General features: G+C 45.1%; 1 protein-coding gene across 1 annotated transcript in view; it reads left to right on the forward strand.

Moving 5' to 3' along the window:
- TTC7A (tetratricopeptide repeat domain 7A) overlaps positions 1-24,884 on the forward strand; it is a 515,691-nt gene extending 490,807 nt beyond the window's left edge. Inside the window, exon 20 of the mRNA XM_075339201.1 lies at positions 24,528-24,884. Coding sequence (XP_075195316.1) covers positions 24,528-24,749 — 222 coding nt within the window. The 3' untranslated portion in view covers positions 24,750-24,884. The remainder of the gene's footprint in view (positions 1-24,527) is intronic.
- Positions 24,885-26,963: the final 2,079 nt, after the last annotated feature.

A 26,963-nucleotide genomic window follows, 5' to 3' on the forward strand; every position in this document is an offset into this window, starting at 1 on the left:
GGAACCCAGTGACCAGCGGTAGGCTTGTTCAGGGGTTACCATTTCTCCCTTTCCTATACACAGGGTCTCCCTTCGCTTTTGCTGTATGCTGGGTATTTCCCTATATCTAGCGTGACACCCCACCACTGATTGGCCATTTTCTTCCTATGCAAAGTGTACATAGCTGCCAACCAGTCGAGTGGGCGGGGTTATACTCAGTATCCATGGAACTGGTAGATCTGCTGCATATAAAACAGTGATTTTATAAATAAATACAGCAAGCAGCTCAGTAAGTGGCACATCGCTGGACTCAGGGTCTCTTCCCTTACATTATGCTGCTCTCAGATGGAGTTGCAAAAACCTGGTGACAGATTCCCTTTAAAGTGACTGAAGATGGATTACAGCCCACTATTGCTGCAGGACTACGGGGAAAGTGTAGTATTACATGGAAGCAATTTGCATAAATGATCTCTTAAAGCTGATCTCACTAATCGTGGGTTGGTCCTAAGTCTGGGACGCCCCATTTTAATTTTGATATTCCCTATCCAATGTTGAAAAGGGTTGTCATTGGTTTTTCATCAGGTAATTCTTAACCACATTTGACTAAAGCACATTTCCATCTGTGACTCCCATGGTTTGCTATGTCTGATATATTTTATTGTTTTAACTATAAAGTCTCGAAATATTTGATTTTTAGCCTGATCACTGGAGCAGTTATACTAAGCGGATGTGTCCTATTTTCTGCAGCTCACATTTAGCTTTACTGTGTAGATTAGGTCAGATTTAGCAGAGAACAGAGGCTGACGTCCTATTATTATTATTATTATTATTATTATTATTATTGTACTGGTAAACTTGCCATATGCAGATATTTTGAGGAAACGAAGCGGAATCTTCAGACTAATTTTGGGGCCTTTTCACAGCATTAGTGACATTGACTGGTGCCGACCAACTACAGGTATCAAAAAGTTTATTTATCACATTGGATTGAATTGGATTTTTGATCGTTGTTTATGCCGAATAATAGATCAGGATCCAATCAGTGGAAGAACAGTCCTTTCCACAGATCACAGTAGAGGTTTGATGTGTGATTTTGTCAAAATTGACCAAAATGACACAGTATGCATCTCTCAGCTCCTCTGTTACTTCCTGGTGACTGGGAAATGGGGCTATATTCTATCTATTCCTGAGGATAATAGTCAATTTCTTTGTTAATTGCTGCCATAAAGTGCACACATCCTACTGTTCGGATCATATACGCTGCCTCTCCCACTATTATCACAATGATTGCATACACTGCAGTCTATCAATTACCACTGAGAAGGGCAGGAAGCGCTCTCCTCATGAATACATCGGACTCCTATACTAAGGCTGTGTGCACACGATGCGTTTTTTACCGCGGAAACGCTGCGTTTTGAACCGCAGCGTTTCAGTGGCAAATTGCATGCGTTCAGCTTTCCCAGCAAAGTGTATGGGAAAGCTGAAAAATCAGTGCACACGCTGCGTTTCTTTCCGCAGCGTTTTGGATGCCAAAAATCGGTGCGGAAAGAAAAGCAGCATGTCACTTCTTTTGTGCGTTGTGGCTGCGTTCTCTCCCCCATTGAAATCAATGATGTGGGGTCAGAACGCAGCTACACCGCATGGACCTGCTTTTTTGTTGCGGTCCGCGGCCTTTGTCGGCACGCCAGAACGCAGGCATTTACCTGGAAGTGAGGTCAAGAGGCTTCCTGTTGACCTCACTTCCTGGCAAAGCCCCCGTGTCGCCAAAGTGCCCGCCCCGACCCCCGACCCCCCCTCCCGAAAATCCAACATGGCCGCGCGCACAGTAGCGCACCGGCCGCCCTGCTCCTATGATTTCTGTCGCATGTGCAATAACACATGCGACAGAAAACTGTTCCCCAGGCCCTGCCCGTTCACCCCAATTCCCCCCGGTGTCATACATACCTGTCCGGTCGCAGCGCTGATCCCCCGCGGCCCCCTCCTCCTTCAGTGCACGCTGGCCGGTCACATGTGCCGAGCAGCTGACAGCCAGCACAGTGTTCAGTGTGAGCTGTGCTGGCTGCTCGGCAGTCTGCAGCTGTGACCCGGGGAGAGTGGGTGCAGATTTTTGCACCCACTCTCCTCAAATGGAGGGTCTGCCCTCCTAGAAAATGGGGGATACGTTTCCTGAACGTGCCCCCATATTCTAGAAGGTCCAGAGGCGACGTGGGACATCCATATGGATTTCTGCGGACCCATTTTTTTTTATTAAATTGGAGAACAAGGGAATGATTTGGGGAGTGTTTTTTCTAATAAAACATTTTTTGTTGTCTTTTTTTGCTTTTGTTTACTGTCAATTAGTTATGTCGGGTGTCTGATAGACGCCGTGACATCACTAATTGCTGGGCTTGATGCCAGGTGACATTACACATCTGGTATCAACCCCATTTATTACCCCGTTAGCCAACGCACCAGGGCGCGGGATGAGTTGGGGCGAAGCGCCAGGATTGGCGCATCTAATGGATGCGCCACTTCTGGGGCGGCTGCGGCCTGCTATTTTTAGGCTGGGAAGAGTCCAATAACCATGGCTCTTCCCACCCTGAGAATACCAGACCCCAGCTGTCAGCTTCACCTTGGCTGGTGATCTAATTTGGGGGGACCCCACGTTATTTTTTTTTTTATTCTTTATTTATATATATAAAAAAAAAAACATGGGGAGCCCTCCAAATTGATCACCAGCCAAGATGAAGCTGCCAGCTGTGGTTTGCAGGCTACAGCTGTCTGCTTTACCCTGACTGGCTATCAAAAATAGGGGGGACCCCACGCCATTTTTTTCATTTTTTTTTTTTTTTTTTTTTATTGGATAAATACTAAGCTAGGCACCCTTTAGTGCCACATGAAAGATACTAAAGGTGCCAGCTTAGAATATGCAGGCGGGGGTAGGACGTTCTATATATTTGACATCCCTTCATCCATTGACGCTTTTTAGGCTGTGTGTCCACAATCAGGGTTTGCAGCGTTATGGGCGCTGAGTGTTTTCCCTGCGTCCATAACGCTGCGTTGTGCAGTAGAAGCACAGTGGAAGGATTTTTGGAGATCCCATGCCCACTGTGCTTCTTTTCTCCGCAGCATAAACTGACCGGTAGCGTGGCTTCCCGAGCCTCAGCATGTCAATTTATGCTGCGGAGACGAGTGTTCTCTGCAGGTAGAATAGAACTAAAGTCCACAGCAGCCTGAACCCAAATCGTGGGCATGGGCAGCTGCAGGAAGGCTGGCACTGTGTACTAGACGCCGTGTCGCTGGATCATGGCCACATAGCCTTAGGCCTGTTTCACACGTCAGTGATTCTGGGACGTTTGTGCTTTTTTTTAAACGTACCAGGATCACTGACATACGCAGACCCATTATAATGAATGGGTCTGCTCACACGTCAGTGATTTATCACTGCATGTGTCTCCGTGCAGCGTACCCGCGTGTGCGTGATTGCCACACGGAGACATGTCCATTTTTTTCTGGCATCACTGATGTCCCACGGACCACGCAGTGGTGTGATCCGTGAAACACATGCCAGAAAAAAACGTGCTTTTAAAATAAAAAACATTTTAACTCACCCGGCTCCAGCGATGTCCTCTGCAGCCCGTCCTCCCTGTTCCTTCTGTGCCGGCTCATTATTGTCGCGCATATTCATGATGCACGACACAGCCAACCCGGAAGCAGCTGCTGCGGGGGTCAGCGCCGGCCGGATGCTGCACCGCGGGAGCGATCAGCACCATGGAGAGCGGGAGCGGGTGCAGGTGAGTTAATCTCTAAGTGCAATCACGGGCCACGGAGAACGGAGCCCGGATTGCACTTAGACAACCCACGTGTGCCGTGATTCACGGCACACGGAGGGACATGTGCGTGTTTTACACGCCAGTGAAAAACGTCAGTGTTTTTCACTGACATGTGAAGCGGGCCTAAAAGTGAGAATATTGTTGCTACAGCAACATTTTGGGGGAAGTAGCTGTGGATTCAAAATGCTTAATATACTCCTGAATAAAATCCTTGATGGGTGCAGATTCCAAAATGGGGTCACTTGTGGGGGTTTTCTGACGTATAGGTACCTAAGGGGCTTGGTGCGCGAAGTTTATTTCAACTTTTCCAAAATTCAAATGGTGCTCCTTCCATTCCAAGCCCTCCCATTTATCCAAACAGAATGTGGAGAAGGAAATGACATCACAGGTTTTTTTTTCCAAAGGTCTGTGTTCAACCAACTTTATTATCACTGACAAGTCTTAAAAAACGCACCTAAAAAAACGCATGAAAAACGCATGAAAAACGCATGAAAAACGCATGAAAAACGCATGAAAAACGCATGCGTTTTCGATGCGTTGTTTCTCAAAAAGCATTGTTTACAATTCTCCCCTCTGCCAGAGGGTGCGTTTTTTTCCGCGCGGAAAAAAAAGCAACGTGTGCACATACCCTAAGTGTCCGATGTTTCTAACTAGCAAAAGAGTAGCGTTGGAACAAAAAGAATCACAAGACCCTGGTGCAGTTTCCTTATCAGTTAGTCTTCAGCTTCCGGACTAGAACCCCTTTGAACCTCCTCCCACCTGCTGGCATCTTGTCACGGTCGTGTCCCTGCTGTTTTGAGTCTAGTGACAGCCTTAGGACTGGTGCCTCCCATCTCCATCTTGACTCCTCATTTAAATGAAGTTTCCTATCCTTTGGCGTCTCATGAGTTAATTTCAGGTTTTGTTTCGAGCAGCTAAGAGCAGTGCAGATCAGCTGTTGCTGCTTTGAGGCCATGCACATTTAGTTTAAATACTGGAACCTTCCCAGCAGTCTTTGCTGTTGGTAGAATAATTTCTACTTTGGCCAGTCTGGTGGAAGGAACTGCTGAGGTTTTCTCCTGTGCCCATTCACCTGCTACTTTAGAGTCCGTCTTCTATGGTGAAGTTTGGTGTTTTGTATCCTTCTGTTTATTCCCCCGTCAGTCTTTCCTTTCCCTCTGTGTTTATTAGTTTAATGGCGAGTCTAGTGTACTCGTCGGCCTACTCACTAGACAGGGTGAGTATAGGGCTAGCTGAGGGACCCAGGTATGCTGCTCGGCGACAGGTTGCAAGAACCGGTAGAGGGACACTAGGGAGCTCAGGAGTCAGCTTGAGGTGAGTGCAGGAGGTGCCCCCTCACCCTCTCCCACTTGTCATGGAAATCTGTTGTATCGTGACCCCGGTGTGTACCCCTTTTTGTGGTGTTTTTTGCTATTGCGTCAAACGCCCGTTGGTCTGATTGTGTTTGTCACACGTTATATACGGACATCTTCTACTCCGTGCGTGACACATCCCTGACTCCTCTCCAGAAGCCATCCTTGTCCCAAGACGCACACATTGCACATCGTCAGGTCTACTGAGGAGGAGGCTGACAGGGTTCTGATTCTGCGGCCACGGACTGCTGATGTTGCTGCTTGGACAGGGTCCTGTAAATATTTTTGGACATTTTCACTAAGGGGTGTACTTAGATTTTTTGCCAGAGGTTTAGACATTAATGGGTGTGTGTTAGATTATTTAGAGGGCACCAAATTTACCCTGTTATACAAGCTGCACACTGCCACTGTACATTGTATCACAGGGTCAGATCTTCAGTGTTGTCCCATGTAAAAATATAATATAAAAATGTGAGGGGTGTACTCACTTTTGTGATACACTGTAGGTAATGTACCTACAAAGAGTCTAATAACGCATGTATCTGCTATGTCTGTTGTTTAGTGTCTCCACTTTCTGCTGTGTAATTGCAGTGTAATTCACGCAGAATTTGCTGTCATTCTAGCTTCTGCCTGTGGTCGATGATAGAAAACCACCTACTAACACAACTCTTCTAGGTCTAATGGGAAATCCAGCCGTGTTTGTTCTGTGGAACATCAGCACAGGGAGCTAGAGTCAGCACAAAGCATCGCTGGGGACCGTGCCGGAAAAGAAAACATGCCATTGTTTGTATAGGCGGATCCATGGATAGATGGAGGTGCATTTAGGCAATTATTGGGCACAGAGTGTTCATCTTTGACCAGTCATAGTAGAGTTGAATTTGTCATTTAGCACTTTGGACTGGTGTGTATAAATCCTGAAAGTGCCGTGCAAAACCGCAGCTCTTCTGCATCTGTATGGCTGATCCATCTTTTCCCTTTATCCCTAAGTATCATAAATGTGAATGCAGGTAGGTCGGTGATTCCAGAAGAATAGCATGTATGGCAATTCCACCATACCCTGCTATTATCACAATGTTTCCCTTCATAAAGGCTATTACACCGCAGGGAAAGGGAAAGGAAATCACATTTCTCGCAGCTTCATTGTAAGCCATATTCCCAAGTGATGGTCTACGACGTCTTTGCTTATGGGATGCAACAAAGTCACAGGAAGTAATCTATATATTTTTTCCTTTTACCTTTCCGTGCTCTGTGATGGCATTGCTTCCCTTCATCGAGGTGATAAATATGATGGAATTATTGTATATCCGCTTTCCTTTTTGGCTCGTCTACACTTTAGTATGTGTATTGTACTAATTGCAAAGTTCCTGGTTCTTAAAGTAGCACCAAAAAGAAGCTGAAGAGTTTTGTGCAGAGTTTTCTTTTTTGTCGTTATCTATGCTAATGGGGGCATCATTTGGTCTTTTGTGGGACACCGCTCCTGCAGCCTTCCTGTCTGCTCAGACAGGGGCGGAACGATCGCGTTCACAGGGGTCGCGATCGCGTCCGGGCCTGGGGGTTCAGGGGGCCCAAGGACCTCAGGGGTGGTAGACATGAACACTCTGGGGAATAGTATAAGGAAGGATTCATCGTTAGGCTCAGTCCACGTCCGCTTTGGAGCTTTCGTCATACATTTGATATAAAATATCACTGTTTTCAGCATAAATCATGTACACTGTGACAAAATCTAACAGACCCTCTTATAAGTCAGTGGGGACCATCAGGAGCCGTTGGTTTTTGTGATACAGATTCGTCATGGCCCCGTTAGAAGCCTCACAGCAGATATGTATGAAGAGATCTAATCCGTTGTCCGTGCCGGCAGGCTGCAGGAATGTCCATTCAGAGGACACCCTTGGGTTCCCCATTTATCGTGAAGCATATGAGGATTTTTCAGACATTGCTTATCATCAGGATATTTCATCTCCGAGGGTTGTTGTTTTTTCATTCCTATTCTATCTGGTATTGCAGCTCAGTTGCCTTTGAGGTCTGACCAGTGGCGTAACTTGAAGCTCATGGGCCCCATAGCAAAAGCTCAAAAATGTCCCCCAATTATTGCAAGTCTTTAATATAATTGGTCTTTTCATATAGGTGAAAGGGAATATTGGTGGCATCTAGGCTCTAGGGCCCGGATGCGATTGCAACCCCTGCTTAAATATACTTACGCCCCTGGGTCTGACATCGTGGCCATTTAAATGTATTCCCAGAAACAAAGGATCGATCATCCCTATGTTTAGCTCTGCCTGGTGCTATCACTCTGCCGTGCCAGGAGAACCCCTCTACACTTTCCCTACTTGTTCAGTGTAAGGAAGGACCTTGTGTCCAGAATCTATTTTAAACGAACCTTGAGGATGTGACTAAAATATTCACCCTTGTAGATCTGGAGTGCATTACCCTTTCTTTGATTACTGTATGATTTCTATAGGACCCTCTGGTAGTTGGACTGATAATACACCAAGTTGGACTCATGAGAGATTAATTTTTTTAATTTTTTTTTAACCCAAAAATAGGAAATCAATTTGTATTCCTTGGGGAACCCCGTTACCAAAATTTGCATTGATGGAAAATCTGTAAGAGCGTATTCCCTATACCATGTGCTTTGTAGCTGTGTATAATGCAATATTTTTTTATGTTACAGAGGAACCTTTAGGCCCTTTTCATACCTTCCTGGCCTCAACTCAACAACCTCATGAATTCCTATGCCAGTGGGGACATTGTAGCCTGACCATGAATGTCAGATGTGTATAATCAGCCTTAACGCCCCCATATACATTAGACTACCATCGGCCAAACCAGCTGAAAACGCCAGGCGAAGCCAACAGTGAAGTGTGTATGTGGAACCCTGACTGATGATATCGGAAGAAGTAACGATCCCCCATTTGATGTGACGATCCTTTTTGTTCTTGTTCTCTAAGGGTGGCTTTACATGCTGCGATATCCGGCCCGACATCGCTAGCATGACACCCGCCCCCATCGTTTGTGCGCGACGGGCATATCGCTGCCTGTCGCGCACAAAATCGCGCAGCCCCGTCACACATAGTTACCTGTCCTTCGACGTCGCTGTGACCGGCGAACCGCCTCCTTTCTAAGGGGGCGGTCCGTTCGGCGTCACAGTGACGTCACTAAGCGGCCGCCCAATGTAAGCAGAGGGGCGGAGATGAGCGGGACGTAACATCCCGCCCATCTCCTTCCTTCCGCATTGTGGCCATAGGCAGGTAAGGAGCTGATCCTCGTTCCTGCGGCATCACACGTAGCGATGTGTGCTGCCGCAGGGACGAGGATCAACTTCGCCCCAGCGACAGCAGCGATAACTGGCAGCGGACCCCCATGTCAACGAGGAGCGTTGTTTTTGCAACGATCCAAAATCGCTCCTAGGAGTCACACGCTACGACATCGCTACAGCGGCTGGATGTGCGTCACAAAATCCGTGACCCCAACGAGATCGCTGTAGCGAAATCGTAGTGTGTAAAGCCCGCTTAAGGCTAGTTTCACACTTGCGTTGAACGGTATCCGTTGCATTGCGTTGTGTGATGGATACAACGGATCTGTTGCATATAGTGGCACAATGGATGCAAAGGATCGTACAAAACAACAGAATCAGCCTTTTTTTTTTTTACACAGTTTCACTGGCGGCAGACTATTGTGAACGATCAGCTGATCGCTCCTAGCAGCCGGTAGCCGGGTGATCAGCTGATCGCTCCCAGCAGCCGGTCGCCGGGTGATCAGCTGATCGCTCCCAGCGCCGGGTGATCAGCTGATCGCTCGGCCGCCGAGAATGTGTGCGGGGTGCAGAGTGGGTGGAGCCGAGCAGGGCCATGGCGCTGAGGACAGGTGAGTGTGTGTGTGTGTATGTGTATGTCTATGTGTGTGTGTGTATATATATATATATATATATACATGCGGAGTGGAGTGCGGGAGGGGGCGGAGCCGAGTGGGGAAGTGTCGGGCTCCCTGCACACGGTCAGGGTAAATATCGGGTAAAGCACTTTGCTTGGTTACCCGATATTTACCTTAGTTACGGGTGCAGGGAGCCAGAGAGACCATGTGCAGTGAAATCCTAAAGATTCTGCTGCTCAAAAAAAGTTACATGCTGCGTTCCTCCCGCTGGGCGGAAGCAACGCAGCGTTGCCCAGCGGAAGCAACGCGGGTCCTTTTGGCACAATCTGTCATCCATACAAGTCTATGGGAAACAGCGGAATCCGTTAACGGATTCCGCTGTTTTCCCAAAGGGCGGATTGTGACGGAAGGAAAACAACGCAAGTGTGAAAGTACCCTAAAAGAGGAGTCGCAATCAGCTGCTTTATCATTTAAAACACCGGAGTGCTCATCAGAGCAAGAGTTCCTGTATATAGGAGAGACAGCACTGGTGGACACGGACACAAAAGGGCCCCTGTGCAAGAATAGTATTTGGGTTAAGCCCAAGAGATCATTAAAATGCACAATTCCTTCTGCTTTGGAGGGGGAAATGGGCCCCCTTACCTCTTGGGCCCCTGTGCAGATGCACAGGCTGCACCAATGATATGTCCACCCCCTGAGAAACAGCCAAGATAGCTGCTCGTTGAACCATCTAAATGATTGCCGGCTTTAGGCTCTGAAGTCTAGGTGCTAATGTAACCTCTGCTGCCCCTGTGGCTATTCTCATGTTTTTATGAATGCCCTTTACAGTAGATTTTCCAATATATGGATTAATGTTCTTTGTAATCATCGCAGTAGGTCGTTTACAGTGAACGTCTACTGCCTTCCATATCTGCTATTATCGCCTCGTCACTACACGACCATTGTCCGTAGATAAAACCACATAACGACATTGTCCAATGTTTCATTAGATTCTCTATTCACCGAAGGGACATGTAGTTCAATAAACGCAGATGAAAGCAGCGATGTAGAGGAGATACTGTTAAGAAAGATGCAATTACAATTGTAAGATGGCCACCAGTCAGGTCCCTGAGGGGAGATAAGTATCATCGAGGTTGGTAGCCTCAGTAATGTAAGCCCGGAGCAGGCTTCAGTACGTATATTACTGAGAGAGTTAATAGGGCATGTCAGGCCTGGGTATAAGAGCAGTCAGAGAGTTGGGTGGGACTGGCTGCTCACATATCACCACCCTGGGGTGTGGTACAACAGATAAAAGGAGACCACTTGTCTGATTCAGTGTCTGTGTGTGGAGGTGTGCAGACCTCCAGTGTTTGTCTTTGCTAAAGACTAAAGGGTACTTTACACGCTACGATATCGTTATCGACATCGCTAGCGAGCGTACCCGCCCCCGTCGGTTGTGCGACACGGGCAAATCGCTGCCCGTGGCGCACAACATCTCTTACAACCGTCACATGGACTTACCTTCCCTGCGACTTCGCTCTGGCCGGCGAACCGCCTCCTTTCTAAGGGGGCGGTTCATGCGGCGTCACAGCGACGTCACACGGCAGCCGTCCAATAGAAGCGGAGATGAGCGGGCGGAAGATCCCGCCCACCTCCTTCCTTCCTTCTTTTCCGGTGGACGCAGGTAGGAGATGTTCGTTGGTCCTGGGGTGTCACACACAGCGATGTGTGGTGCCGCAGGAACGACGAACAACATCGTACCTGCAGCAGCAACGATATTATGGAAAGGAGCAACGTGTCAACGAGCAACGATTTTTGACGTTTTTTGCAATCGTTGTTCGTCGCTCCTTGGTGTCACACGCTGCGATGTCGCTAACTGCGCCGGATGTGCGTCACTAACGACGTGACCCCGACGATATATCGTTACCAATGTCGCAGCGTGTAAAGCACCCTTTAGAGCTGGACATTTACCTGAGCCGGTGAAGCTTCACTATTGTATGGACTATTTGATTTTATGTTTTCACTTTGTGTCCTTTGTAATCATCGCAGTAGATTGTTTGTTTACAGAGAATGTCTACAGCCTCCCATATCTGCTATTATCGCCTCGTCACTACACGACCATTGTCCGCAGATAAAACCACATAACGACGTCCTCCAATGTTTCATCAGATCCTCTAATCACTGAAGGGACATGTAGTTCAATGAACGCAGATGAAAGCAGCGATGTAGAAGAGATACTGTTAAGGAAGATGTAATTACAAGTGGTCCTGTCATGTAAATAGACGACTGCCGACAGATGGCAGAGGGTACAAGTCACATTAGTGTGTCACCGATAAATACAGCTTATATCATGAGTGGCTGTGCCGCGGGGGGGCAGACGGCTCAGACGCATCACTCATCCCAACCGCAAGCTGCAAAAGGTTCAAGGTTTAATTGAAAGGCTGACACCACACTTTGGTTTTATAGGATATAATAGGTAACGGGTTTTTCTTTTCCCCTTTGTAGTCAGCGCTTCCATTTTTCCAGCGCCGTGCAGTAAAATATGACTCTGCTCCCATTCCAGGCATTATGTTGGGCTTTAACTATTGTGTGAAACGCTTTGATAAAAGGCCTTTGTTTCATAATCGATCTTGTGTGCACTTTGCCGCCGGTAAATTACGTGTCTGCAGTTTCATTTTACACCACAGCAAGCCGTCGTATGGGGGAAGAATAAAATGTGCTGCGTCAGGCTCAAAGGCATTTACAGCCGCACGGATGTAGCAGAGCGCAGCGTGTTCTTTTACAGAACAATTGCTATTTACATGTGGTATTACGGCATAGTGTAAGAAAAGAGCGTGGGGATAAAGGGGTCCACACACAGAGCAAACACAAAATCATGTATGTGGTCCTCTTCCCCCCAACAGATAATGTCAGGGGATAAAAGGATCGGGCATTTCAACTCCCAGTTTGTCTGTTAAGGCCTCATTCACACAGCAGTGTTTTTCTTCAGGGGTTTATCAGTGCCTACAATACATAGAGGTGTCAATCTTTCAATGATAGTTTTCCTCTGTAAGTTCCACTCCTGGTTTTGGCAAACACTGATGCAAAAAAATGAGGTCCGAGAAAGATACAGTCTGGCAGCTTTTCCCTCCTCATTAAAAACACATGCACACTCAGCTGAACCAAGCATGCATTTATATAGGAGAGTCGCGAGGGATAGATGCCGGCTAGCAAAAAGCTACTGAAGCATATGGGTAACTTTAGGCTTATTATAAGAGTACTAACCAATATAGTCTCTAACATCGCAATTCTGCACTCACAAGTGAGTTAAAGGGGTTATCCTACATGACCCATTTATCTCCTATCTGTAAAATAGGCGATAACTCTATGGACACTGGGGATCCAACCACTGGACCCCCCACCAGTCATGAGAATGAAGGTCCTATGCCCCCATGTGAATGGAGTGGTAGTACGCATGCATAGCACAGCTCTATTCACCTCTTTGGGTGTACAGGAGTGGTAGTGCACAAATGTGGATACGTCTCACATAGACCGTGCATATGCATAGCTACCATTTTATTCACTATCACGCCATTCACATGGCTACATGTTAGCCATTCACTTGATTAGTAGGGGTCCCATTGATTGAACCCCAGAGTGATGATTTCTTACATATCATGCTGATTTAAATTGGTATAACCTGAAACATGAAAGATATGACAGAATTACACAATATTTTATTATATGAATTAATAATAGTGACCATAAATCCCCTCCAGCTGTGAAGGACTTGTCAAGACAAATTTATTATCATGTTCATTAGTAAAAGTGCATGCCCTCATCATCTCCCGCCTCGACTACTGCAACATCCTGCTCTGTGGCCTCCCTTCCAACACTCTTGCACCCCTCCAATCTATCCTAAACTCTGCGGCCCGCTTAATCCACCTCTCCCCTCGCTATTCCCCAGCCTCGCCACTCTGCCAATCCCTTCACTGGCTTCCCATCGCCCAACGACTCCAGTTCAAAACATTAACCATGACATACAAAGCCATGCACAACCTGTCTCCTCCCTACATCTGTGACCTAGTCTCCCGATACCTACCTGCACACAACCTCAGATCCTCACAAGATCTCCTTCTCTACTCTTCTCTTATCTCCTCTTCCCACAATCGCGTACAAGATTTATCCCGTGCCTCCCCCATACTCTGGAACGCTGTACCTCAGCATATCAGACTCTCCCCTACCGTGGAAAGCTTCAAGAGGAACCTCAAGACCCACCTCTTCCAACAAGCCTACAACCTACAATAACCCTCAGTCCAGTAGACCACTGCGCAACCAGCTCTGTCCTCACCTATTGTACCATCACCCATTCCCTGTAGACTGTGAGCCCTCACGGGCAGGGTCCTCTCTCCTCCTGTACCAGTCTGTCTTGTACTGTTAATGATTGTTGTACGTATAACCTCTCTCACTTGTAAAGCGCCATGGAATAAATGGTGCCATAATAATAAATAATAATAATAATAATAATAATGTTCAATGGGAGTGATAAAACACAATCTCTTGTGAGCTCCCCCTGGTGGTTGCTGCAGACAGCCTGGATTTTACCATTTACCGGAATGACATGATGAGAATTAGAGAATTTGGATCTCTGTTATCAAAAGCAGAACTGTGACAATTTTATAGAATATATTATAAAATAAATCACAGCAAAATGTAACTTTTGTTATATGGCCACCAGTCAGGTCCTTAAGGGGAGATATGGATCATAGACGTTGGTAGCCTCGGTGATATAAGCGTGGAGCAGGCTACAGTACACATAGTGCTGAGAGAGTTAATAGGGCATTCTGGGCCAGGATTAAGAGCAGTCAGAGAGTTGGGTGTGACTGGCTGCTCACATATCACCACCCTGGGGCTTGGTTCGGCAGGTAAAAGGAGACCAGTTGTTTGATTCGGTGTCTGTGTGTGGAGGTGTGCAGACCTCCAAGTGTTGTTTGTCTTTGCTAAGGACTAAGGGGTACTTTGCACGCTGCGACATCGCTAGCCGATGCTAGCGATGCCGAGCGCGATAGACCCATCCCTGTCGCACATGCGATATCTTGTGATAGCTGCCGTAGCGAACATTATCGCTACGGCAGCTTGACACGCACTTACCTGCCCTGCGATGTCGCTCTGGCCGGCGACCCGCCTCCTTCCTAAGGGGGTGGGTCGTGCGGCGTCACAGCGACGTCACACGGCAGGCGGCCAATATAAGCGGAGGGGCGGAGATGAGCGGGATGTAAACATCCCGCCCACCTCCTTCCTTCCGCATTGGCGGTGGAGGCAGGTAAGGCTGCTTTCACACATCCGGATTTTGCTGAGCGGCACAATACGGCGCTTTGCAGAAAAAAACGCAACAGTTTTTATTTTGCGTTTTTTCCGCATAGACTTGCATTAGCGCTGTATTGTGCTACATGGCCTTGCATTGCGTTTGGTTTTTGCCGGATGCGGCATATTTAGCCCATGCGGCAGCCGGATGGAACGTTGCCTGGCACGTTTTTTTGTGCGGCGAAAAAATCGCATCGCGCTGGATCCAGCACGATTTACAATGCAAGCCTATGGACGCCGGATGCAGTTTTTTGAACTGCGCATGCTCAGTATTAAGCCGCATCCGTCAAAAAACGGACGGGCCGCATGGAAAAACGTATGCAACGGATCAGTTTTTTTCACCATATCCGTTGCATAGGTTTTTGAGCCGGATTGTGCCTGATGCAAAAAAACTGATGTATGAAAGCAGCCTAAGGAGAAGTTCCTCGCTCCTGCGGCTTCACACACAGCGATGTGTTCTGCCGCAGGAACGAGGAACAACATCGTATCTCCTATTGGTGCGATATTATGAAAATGTCCGACGATACACAGATCACCGATTTTCGACGCTTTTGCGATCGTTTATCTGTGCATCTTGGCTTTACACGTTGCGACCTCGTTACCGGCGCCGGATGTGCGTGACTTTCGATTTGACCCCGACGATATCGCAGTAGCGATGTCGCAACGTGCAAAGTACCCCTAAGAGCTGGATACTGACTTGTGCATACTATTGTATGGACTATTTGCTTTATGTTTTCACTTTGTGCCTGAAAAGGTTGTTTTTGATTTGTTAGCCTGAGCGGTTCATGGAGTCTAAATAAATAAGTCCGGACGTTTTACTGAAACCGTTTCCTCTGCCTATCTCAACACCCAGGCGAGTAAGTAGAAACCCTACAGTATGTAGATGGGCCATAAAATGCTTTGGACTCTACATATCATTCAAGCCATGGATGAACTTGCCTGAGGCTCTGAAAAACTAAATTTGTATTTTCAAGTGGTACACATTATCGTATATCATAGTATACAATGAGTCACTTCTGCAAATATGTGTGGAAAAAAAAATCTTACCATCCCATGCAAGGGACACACTGCTTTAAACTGGCTGTGAAAAATGGCAAAAAGGTGAAGACGACCCGTAAAGAAGCCAACGCAGAAGCGGCATTAAAGATTTGCAATTCATTTTGAAAGGAGGCCTGTGCATGATTCAGCAGCAGCGAGAGGTCTTGTCAGTTCGCCATCGGTACGCCTCCTTCCTTTGTCACACGCAGCAGACGTGTTAGCTCAGTATCATTGCAGCGTTTGACCAATTTGCAAGTGCTGGAGGTAGTTCACGTTAAGTAAAGCAGGTTGTCATTTCTGTCACTGCTGATTACATTCCCCAGGGCTGAATTCTGCAAATCACAGCATGATCCAATAATACAGCCGCAAACTAAGACTTAATCTGTCTCCATTCAAGCCACCATTCATACAGATAAAACAGGGGCTTAAATTAGAGTCCGATGGGCCTGGTGTAAAATTTAGACCTGCCCCATTCCCTAATGTTGGTCACATGTATGAGCCCTTATAGTGTTCTAAATTCCATAAGTACATATGAGTTCCCCACATTCCGTAGTAATATCCCACATTCTGTACTAATGTCTCCCATTTTGGACCCCTTCCTGGTATATATGTGGCCTATCCTAGTATACATGTCCCAATCCTGGTGGATATGTACCCCATTCTGGTGTATATGTCCTCCACCCTGGTGTATATGTCCTCCACCCTGGTGTATATGTCCTCCACCCTGGTGTATATGTCCTCCACCCTGGTGTATATGTCCCCCATCCTGGTGTATATGTCCCCCATCCTGGTGTATATGTCTCCCATACTGGTGTATATGTCCCCTATCCTGGTATATATGTCCCTCATCCTGGTGGATATGTCCCCCATCTTGGTGTATATGTTCCCCATACTGGACCCAGGCATCTGGTCTTTATAGGAAATGTACTATTAGTATATAATGTATTATTGGTAATATTATTTTTCGGGTCATACTATATATACACACAGTTCTGTATTTACACCTGGAACCTATAAACTTTGTGTCATTAGTCTCTTTCAATAGTAATCTACAGCAAGATCTTGGCTCATATGTGTCTATAGGAATGGCTTACTTCTGGTCTGACAGAGGCGTCCAGTAAAAAAACATGTCATGCATGAAGTCTTCTATGGGTGACATATGCCACTGTATGATTATATGGTAGCTTATATCTTATGCTTATCAAGGCATTAGCCCTGAGTGCTGGGTATCACGAGGAGGGAAAATAAGCCACTTTGCCTATGTCACAATATTTAGATATAGGAGGAAAATGGTATATAGAACCCTTTGTCCAGGATGACAGAACATCTGCCTACTAGTGTTGCTTAGAGATGAGCGAATCCAAGGTTCGGAGTTAGTACCAACCACAAACTTTACAAAAAAACCCTAGAGTTTGGGTTCAGAGTTCAGTCTTTTCATATGCTGACCACACTTGCGAGCATCGCTGTGCTCGGGTACGGTCGATGTTTGGACAAGTTTAAGTCTCTTTCAACAGCTTGCATTGGGGGTAACAACCTTGTGATCAGACAAGATGTGCACCCCCCACCCCCAAAAAAAATGGAAAAGCTCCGCCTCTGGAAGTGATCTGTTTATAGCTGGCTGAATGTGGGAGAAGAGCCAAACTGCCAGTCAGTGACTTCCAGTGGGGTTCAGGTCCAATTCGGGTCCCAAACCAAACTTTATCTAAAGTCCGGCTGACGCATAGGTACGCTCATCTCTAGTATTGGTGCAAATTGATTCGTCCAGCAGCCAGGTCAATAATGTTTTTCTTTTAGATGGAAACCCCCTCCTTACTCCTGGCACTGAGACATCTTTTTTGAGTAGCCGGCCTGATGCAACGCCACATGGGCATTACGCACGCTGCAATGATATGCTGCAATGATGACGTTGTCAAAAGAAGAACCATGTATGTCTTTAGGTATGAGGCAATTCTTAGGGGTACTTTGCACGCTGCGACATCGCAAGCCAATTGTAGCGATGCCGAGCGCGATAGTCCCCGCCCCCGTCGCAGCTGCGATATCTTGTGATAGCTGTCATAGCGAACATTATCGCTACGGCAGCTTCACACGCACTTACCTGCCCTGCGACGTCGCTCTGGCCGGTGACCCGCCTCCTTCCTAAGGGGGCGGGTCGTGCGGCGTCACAGCGACGTCACATGGCAGGCGACCAATAGAAGCGGAGGGGCAGAGATGAGCGGGACGTAAACATCCTACCCACCTCCTTCCTTTCTCATTGCCGGCGGGATGCAGGTAAGGAGAAGTTCTTCGCTCCTGCGGCTTCACACAAAGCCATGTGTGCTGCCGCAGGAACGAGGAACAACATCATATCTCCTATTGGTGCATCATTATGGAAATGTCCGACGCTACACAGATCACCGATTTACGACGCTTTTGCGATCCTTTATCGGCGCATCTAGGCTTTACACGTTGCGACGTCGTTACTGGCGCCGGATGTGCGTTACTTTCGATTTGACCCCGACGATATCGCAGTAGCAATGTCGCAACGTGCAAAGTACCCCTTAGGGCTCCCCCCCACCCCTGCCCCTGCCCAAACAGTTTACTGACTTGGGTAAAATCAATTTGGCCTAATATTACCACCTACAGCTCTGGTAAGTACAATACAAACGCAGCATGAATAGACACCTGCAATAAAACGCAAAATTATTATTAAAAAAACTAGAGGCAGATAACATGGGATCCAATATTAGCAATAGTTGATGGTTACAGCTCACCTCCTCCCCTCCCTGCATGGCACAAGTGACAGTGCATCCCCACAATACTCTTCTAGTTAGTTTTTTTTTTTACTAAAATTTATTTTGCCATTGTGGCTGCTAAAAACCAAATCCATGCCAACAGTCCTGATTTTTTTTGTTTTGCAAATTCTTAGTGTATTAACCCGAAAGGGGGCAGAGTTTATGTAACAAAAAAAAGGGGGGGTATTTCTGGGCGACACCAGGAACAGGACAAAAAGGTCCCTGAATTGCCAATATCAATGCTGGTAATTACAGTATGTAAATCTCTTAACTGCAGCTCAAACAAGATGGTTCCCATCATGCGCCATTATTATTTTCAAAGCTAGAAAATAATTTCTAATGTTCCAGAGCAGTAACAGAAATTAAAGCTGTGATTGGTTGGTTTGATAAATATGGCTGACTATTTAAAGACTGTCTGTCACTTACAAAAAATATGTAATTTTTGTAAGTTGGTGTAAATGCCAATGTTCTCCTGAATCTTGTACTGTTTTTATTTTTTACTGCTCCTCTCTTTTCTTGAGCTATGGCCCCCTTTTCCTTTTATGTAAATCTAGACTTGTTTTTTTTTTTTATAGCAAAGTGGGTGTGGTCCTCAAGGATCTGCCTACAGAAGACCACACCCACTTAGATAAAAAGACAAGGTTAATAGTCAGGGAAGAGGGGGTCATACCATGTTTTTCCAAAAATAAGACACTGTCTTATACTATTTTCCCCCCAAAAAATCAGTATGGCTTATTTTTGGAGGTCTTATTCTTGGAGAAACATGGTTCAGGTAAGTTTACCCCCCAAAAAAGCAGACCCCCCCACTTCCCAGGATACTTATACTCACCAGTCTCGGATGGCTGCGTGGCTCTCAGGTCCTCCCTGTGATCTCCGGTGGGTGCTGCACAACGTCCTTCCCTGCTTCTGGCCGACACACTCACACACAGCAGATCGCTGACACAATCACATACATCAAATCACACACACTCATCACATCCAGCGTTACAGAATGCTTCCGGCTGCAAGGAATGATGGGAGGAAGTCACATGTCGCAGGTCCTGTAAGCAAGCATTGCAGCAGGTCCTTGCGCTCCACTGCACTGCCTCTCAGGATTCTACCAGCGAGAAGAAATCGGTGTCGCTGGATGTGGTGAGTGTGTGTGTGATCCGATATTTGTGTGTGTGAGAACGTATGTGTGCGGGGGTGCGATCTGACTGTGTTTGCGATCTGATGGGTGATTGTGTGTGATCCGATGTTTGTGTGTGAGCTCTGATGTGTGTGTGTGTGCAATCTGATTGTGTGTGTGCGATCCGATGTTTGTGTGTGTGGGGTGGCGCAATCTGATTGTGTGTGCGATCTGATGTGTGATTGTGTGTGAGATCGGATGTGTGTGGGTGCGATCACTGCAGGTCCTCTGCTCGGCGTCTGATGAGAATGATTACAGGGTGCCCGCTGTCTATAATGAAGTATCTTAAAGTATCTGAAACTTTTTTAGCTGCACGAACACTTCGTTATTGAACCGCGACTAGGGCTTATTTTCAGGGGAAGGGCTTATATTTACCGTAAGCCTTACACCGGAAATGCTGAAAATCCCTGCTAGGGCTTATTTTTGGGGCAGGTCTTATTTTTGGAAAAACACGGTATCTCATGAATGGAGAGGCGCAGGAAAAAAAGAAAACTAACCCTGGATTTGGGAGAAGCGGGAGCATTTTACAGCAGATAAAAAAAATACATTTTTATGGCAAACGATAAGTATTGGTCTTTCCATAGTTAAAAAGGAACAGAAAAGTAGCCCCATAGCCTACACTTTAAGTCAAGCTGTAAATGTCTTATTAAAATCTAATATCAAAACCTGATTCATTTACATTTCACGTTCTTTACTGTTTCCATATTAAACCAATTTCCTTAAAATCTCCACGGAATAGAACGTGCAGATATAAAGTTGTCACATCTCCTCCGTTCGGTGTCTGGAGACAAGGAGTCAGGAGAGGTGAGTTAATATGCGCGTCACATTGCCATCGTATTAATCAATTTCCCTTAAATCTAGTGGCAGACATTATTATCTGTTAAATAATCAAACGGCTGCGCTGTGCTGTGAGTGAGAAACGCTGAATTAATGCCGCCGAAACATTTGCTGCTGAATTTTCATAAGAAAGCTCTTATTTGACGTGCACTTAATTAAAAGGAAAGTGAAGTAAATTGCAGGAATTAAGAATATCAAGAGTTTTCAGTAAAAATGAAGTTATAACATCAAGGCGTGACCCAGTATAATTGTAGGTAATATTTCCAATAACCACCTTTAAGGTGATATTTGTAGAATTGACCACAAGACATGGTAGATGCAATCTTACGCAAAAGTTTGTGCTTTTTTTTAAATCTTACATATTGTGATTTATTTTGCTACCTAACTTTGTAAAACTCCTTGGAAGGGATCAAAGACCTAAAGCCTGCTTTACACGTTGCAATTTCGCATACATATCGTATGCGATTTGCAATGCCCCCATCGTATGTGCGGCACGTTCAATTTGTTGAACGTGCCGCACAGACGATTAACCCCCATCACACGTACTTACCTTCCATATGACCTCGCTGTGGGCGGCGAACGTCCACTTCCTGGGGTGGGAGGGACCTTCGGCGTCACATCGACGTCACGTGGCAGCCGACCAATAGAAGCGGAGGGGTGGAGATGAGCGGGACGTAAACATCCCTCCCACCTCCTCCCTTCCGCATTGTCGGCGGGAGCCGCGGACGGAGGTAAGCTGTCGTTCAATGTTCCCGGGGTGTCACACACTGCGATGTGTGCTGCCTCGGGAACATTGCACAACCTCACGTTCATTTTTTGAGGAATGAACGACGTGCATGCGATGAACGGATTTTCGTTCAATCGCAATTGCACGGAGGTTTTACCCGCTACAATCATACTTACGATGCCGGATGTGCGTCACTTACGAAGTGACCCCGCCGACACATCGTAAGATTTATTGTAGTGTGTAAAGCGGGCTTTAGTCTGAGGGCTCAATCAGACAAGCATACTCAGACAAGTGCAATCTGATGTTTTGTCGGATAGCCCTCCGACCAGTGTTATACAATGGGCACATGCCGAATCGGCATCAGAAGAAAATCACAGCATACTATATCAAATATTGCGCACTCATTCAAGTCTATGGATGTGTGAAAAACATTGAACTGTACTCAGATGTTATGAGACTGCAGTCCATTCCACGAAGACACAGACAATGGACAAGATGGAGAAATTAACTTCTCCATCTTCTCCCCACCTGTGCTCCAATCCTCACATGCAGGAGAATCGGATCACAGTAAATGACACTCGGCTCACGCTCTGTCACGGTAGGTATGGGGAAATACCAAGCGAGCTGCGAAAGGTAAGGGAAGGGGACTCCTGCGTCTACGGAAGGGGGAGATGTGACCCAAGACCAAACCTACTGCTAGTCCCTAGGGTCCTTCAACACCCTAGATAGGTTCCGCACCGATGCGCATAGCTGGATAACTGACACTAAGTATCCCTAGTTCTGGGCCCTAAATAGGGAATGGGTAGGATGAGTTCTTCGTCAACCCCACTAAATGCTAGAGGAAGAAACAAGGGGGACACACAGGGGAAAAAGAAACTACTTATCCACACATGACACAGGCAGGAGTTTAGCAAAGCTTCATCAACGATACTACAGATGAGAGCAAGCCACATGCTTGCAACCAGAGCTAGAATGAACTGCATAATATCACCAGCAGTGGTCCAGGGAAGAAGGGAGTATTTAAACACCAAGAGAATACTGATGATCAGGAGCTGGATGGAAGGGCAGTTCCTGCTGGGTCCAATAGGGAAAGAGATGAAAAACCAGCAGTGCTACCTATTACAATTAATACTGACAGCAGGAACAATAAAAAGGGAGCATTTTGCGCAGCCAAATGCTGTGACCTTCTATAGCCAGAAATTACATGACTCTCCGTCACCCGTGACATACCCGTGACATGCTTGCAGCAGAGTTTGAGCCATGTCACCCCAGCCTGAAGCAATACTCCTTTTGCCAATTTTGAATTAATGGCATCAGGAAGATTAGAATGATAGGAACAAAAAGCAGCACACAAAATGGGGAAGATTTAACAAGATAAATCCGGCAGTATTTTGGTAGCGGTCTTTCATGACTTGCAAAACATTTATTATGTTTTAGATACTTTCTGCACCTTAGAAAGGGATGTTTCCGAATGTGCAACACCTTTGGATAGGTCCTCTGTAATTTTGGCCTTTGCAATCAGTCCATTAGATTGTACGTTTGCCAGGAGCCTGACATCTGCCCCGAAAGACCAAAACATTTCTCCAAATGCTTCTAAATTTCTACTGTCCGCTCAGATCTCGGGTTCGTAGCTTCCCATCAATGCAACCAGGTTTTTTTTCTTGAAAACAAATGACTATTTATTGAGCTATTATAGGAAACGGCTCAAAGGATGAAATTTACTGTCAAAGAAACAAACTAGCAAACTGAAAATTCTGGTGTCTAGTAATTCACCGCTAATTGCTTCATATTCAATTACAAGGAGCAGTGACATAGAAGATGGCCAGGACGGACACGAACATTTATCAAAATGACGTATGCTGCTGCTATAGCAGCGGAGAAGCAGGCCCGGAAGATGAAGAATACTCAGCCAATTTAAAAGTCATTTTAAACTGCAAACTAATTGCAAGAGGCTGCACGTTTACATCAGTGCGGAGCATACACAGCTAATTAACTTTGCAAATGGATACTCTGGTAATCTAGTTGCTATCAGCCCATGGTCATTATTCAGTGGCAAAGCTTCTGGAGATAGCCACACATTTCTTATACAACTCTGTTGGTAGACAGACAGTTACATATAGCAGAGAAGGTCATCTCATGTGATCTCAGGGGGATCTGGAACTCCTCATTTACCTTGAGTTAGTGTATTTAGTTCCATTTGGTACTGAAGGGGTTAAGCATAATTTCTATCCTGCAATGATCTAACAGGTAATTGTACCCATAGCTGCAGCCACTTTCTTCTGCCATAAACATCCGCTCCTCACTCTTCACCAATGCTGGCTATAGCTCTTACCTATGCTGTCCACTTGGAAGGAGCCAGTTGCTGGAGAAGCTGAGGTATTGCTTCTGTTGCAGCTGAGAAGTTCCAGCTGGAGAAGCTGTGGAGTGTTATTTTATTTCTCTTTCCCCACCTGTTTGTCTTTCCTTCCTCATGTAGTCATATTGCAGTGATGAGACTAGTGTCTCGCTGGCCTTCACTAGTCAGGGTGAGTTAGAGCCAGCGAGGTCTTAGATACAAGACAGTGTACGGAGGGAAGGATCATTCTAGGGACATTAGGGAGTGCAGGGATCATACTCGGGTGAGTGTTGGGAGGTGACCCAGCTGCCCTTTCCCTAGCGCCAGGGCTTTACGTTGTATTGCTTCCCTGGCATTCCCTCTGCATTGCGCTGCTCGCCAGGAGTCCTCTCATACCTGGCATGACACCTTCAGTCACATCATGACAATGAATGCTTGCTTCCAAAAACAGCCTACTTCTTTTTTCACAATCGAGATGAGTTGCACGGAATGGTGTGGTGCTGTTATTGGCAGAAACCAGCTATATTTTTTCTAATTTTAGATTACCCGCTTAATTAGTTTTTAGATCTCAATTATATCAATATAATCCCCCCATTCACCTTTTGTGCCTCCCCTATTTCCTCATAGACTGTAAGTTTACGAGCAGGGCCCTCACTCCTCTTAGTATCTTGATTTTGTTATTTTGTATTGTCTCATATTGTCTGTACATGTCCCCTCTTAATTGTAAAGCGCTGCGGAATATGTTGGCGCTATAGAAATAAAACTTATTATTATTATATAAAAGGTCCATGTGTTCTTCCTGGGACTATATGAAATTTACAATGCCTACGTTCTTAAAAATGGAGAGGATTTTTAAAAAGGTAACTTTCAATGTTTGTTTTTACAAGAACTTTGCAATTTTACCCATTTAACAAAATATGAAAAACTCCTTTTAAGAATAGAAAAAAAATTAAGAAAACACTTTAACTTGTTTAAGTTACTTGTTTGTCATTTATGATATTCATGGTCTTAGATGTGTTCCAAATTGCGATGCAGAGGACAACCCAAGATGTTAAGACAGAGTAAATTTTTAAGACCGTTGCACTTAAATTCATCAATTGATCCAGCCTCGCGAGGGTCTTCAAAAATGTCTGTTACAATTTTACTTGAGGACACATTTCTTAGCATCAAGGCCATGGACCTTGGCAGTAAATCAAGAGTTTGCTAAATAATAAATATCCATTAAAACAGATGCCGGACTGGTTAATTGTAAATTTGTTGTAAACGGCCCAGTGACATAAATCACTTGCATCATAAAGTCTTTTGTTTGCTTCCAGGGGCTTGTTCTCAATAGACTTGGGCGGAACTCACTGGCTGAGAAGTATCTCCGGGATGCCGTACAAAATCAGAGCACGTCTCATGATGCTTGGAAGGGACTGGGGGAAGTCCTACAAGACCAAGGGAAGCATGAAGCGGCTGTGGAATGTTTTATATCTGCACTAGACTTGGAATCCAGCAGTCCGGTGTTTCCATTCACCATTATTCCTCGGGAATTGTAGAAAAAAATGTTTTGACTAAACTGGAACATTCCAATTCAGACAAAGAATTCCTGCAATACTGAATGAGATTCAAATTTTTTAATTATTTTAATAAGTTTTATGTTAAAAAATTATTTTAATTAAAAAGTGCATTTTCTAAATATTCTATGGTTTGTTGTTTGAGAATTCAATTTCATAAAACAATACATTTTGGGAATTTCTAGAAAAAAAAGACTATCTGAATTATGAGAAAAGTAGTAATACAGTTAATTGGAATTATTTTGGGTTTGTGCTCCTGGTAATAATAATAATAGTAACCCTGGAAGTAATAGGGTTTTCCATATATGTTTTGATAGGGATTTTTTTTTAGATAGGTCTACCCAAACATCCAACATTGACAGCCTGGATTGGTCTGTACAAACATCCAACAATGACAGGCAAGATAGGTCTACCCAAACATCCAACATTGACAGCCTAGATAAGTCTATCAAAAAAACCAACATTGACAGCCTAGATAGGTGTACCAAACATCTAATATTGACACCCTAAATATTTCTATCTAAACATTCAACATTGACAGCCTAGATAGGTCTACCCAGACATTCAACATTGACAACCTAGATAGGTTTACCTAAACATGCAACATTGACAGCCTAGATAGATGTACCCAAACATCCAACATTGCCAGCCTAGATAGGTCTACCCAAACATCCAATATTGAAACCTTAGATAGGTCTACCCACACATCCAACATTGACAGCCTAGATAGGTCTACCCACACATCCAACATTGACAGCATAGATAGGTCTACCTAAACATCCAACATTGCCAGCCTAGATAGGTCTACCCAGACATTCAACATGGACAGCCTAAATAGGTCTACTGAAACATCCAAATTTTGATAGCCTAGATAGGTCTACCGAAACATCCAACATTGAGAGCCTAGATAGGTGTACCAAACATCTAACATTGACAGACTAGATAGGTATACTGAAACAACCAACATTGACAGCCTAGATAGGTCTACCCACACATCCAACATTGACAGCCTAGATAGGTCTACCGAAACATCCAACATTAATAGCCTAGATCGGTCTACCCAAACATCCAATATTGACAGCCTAGATAGGTCTACCCAAATATCCAACAGTATCAGAATCCATCCATGTAGTTTTCATACTGCTTACTAATAGACTAATAGTATATAGTATTAATGTTAGATATAGCTCCAGATAAGAGTGGATATAATTAGTTTTGGTTCCAGTATCCAATATACTGGATACTTACCTGAAGATTGTCTGTGTCTACATGTAGTACCAACCTAATATTTTATTATTATTTTTGGTATATAACCTTTGTTATAGTTTGGCTCAGATGTTGATTGTGAAAAGTGCTTTTAACCTCTCAAATACCAATCATCATTCATGGTTATATTGTTGATGCGTCTGCCAAAGAAACCCATATCTGACCCCTGTGTAGAGCATGGCGTCAAATTAAATCATGGCGGGCTCCATCAGAGTATTTCAAACCTTAAAGGATAATTTTATCCTCTCGCAAAATGTTATTTTGTTATTGGCCATTTGCTTCCTAAAGACAAAGCTAAGGAGGAACATTCTAAATATCCTTCTGTCAAATTCTACCATTTTGATGAAGAGTGTTTGTAAATCCTTTATCTAGGTGAGTGATCTGCAAAAAAAGATACAAATCAATCACAGATCCTGCTCTTGGTTTTGACGGTTTCCTCTGCTCTCCCATCTTATCTCTCAGTGTTAGAGATAGCAGACTGGAAGCGGATTGCAGAGATTTGCAGTGGATAGATGAGAAAGCATGTAAAGTCTTTTGGAGTGCGAAAACAGTCTATAAACAAAGAGTAAAGCACATGGAGAAGAAATAAGTGGCAGATAGAAGCTGTACTGATACATGAAAGCAAATGAAGACAGCAGCACCCTGGATACACAAAGAGCTCATGATCTAGAGGGGAAAGGCATAAAAAAGGGAAAATTCTGAAACTTGTATCAGGCTATGAACTCCATATCAGGAAGTCTGAAAATTCATAGAAGAATGAAGATTGTACAATGAAATTTAGTGCAATTTTATTAAAGGGGTGGTTCACCCATATTTTTTTATTGTCTAGTTCGATATTATATTGAGAAACAATGTTTCTCTCAACTACCTTATGTTGGCAATAGTGCCTGTTAGAGGTGCTATTGCAGACCGCTGTTCCCGCTCCACTGA

This window comes from Anomaloglossus baeobatrachus, chromosome 3, assembly GCF_048569485.1.
Source record: "Anomaloglossus baeobatrachus isolate aAnoBae1 chromosome 3, aAnoBae1.hap1, whole genome shotgun sequence".
In the NCBI taxonomy this organism is placed as follows: Eukaryota; Metazoa; Chordata; class Amphibia; order Anura; family Aromobatidae; genus Anomaloglossus; species Anomaloglossus baeobatrachus.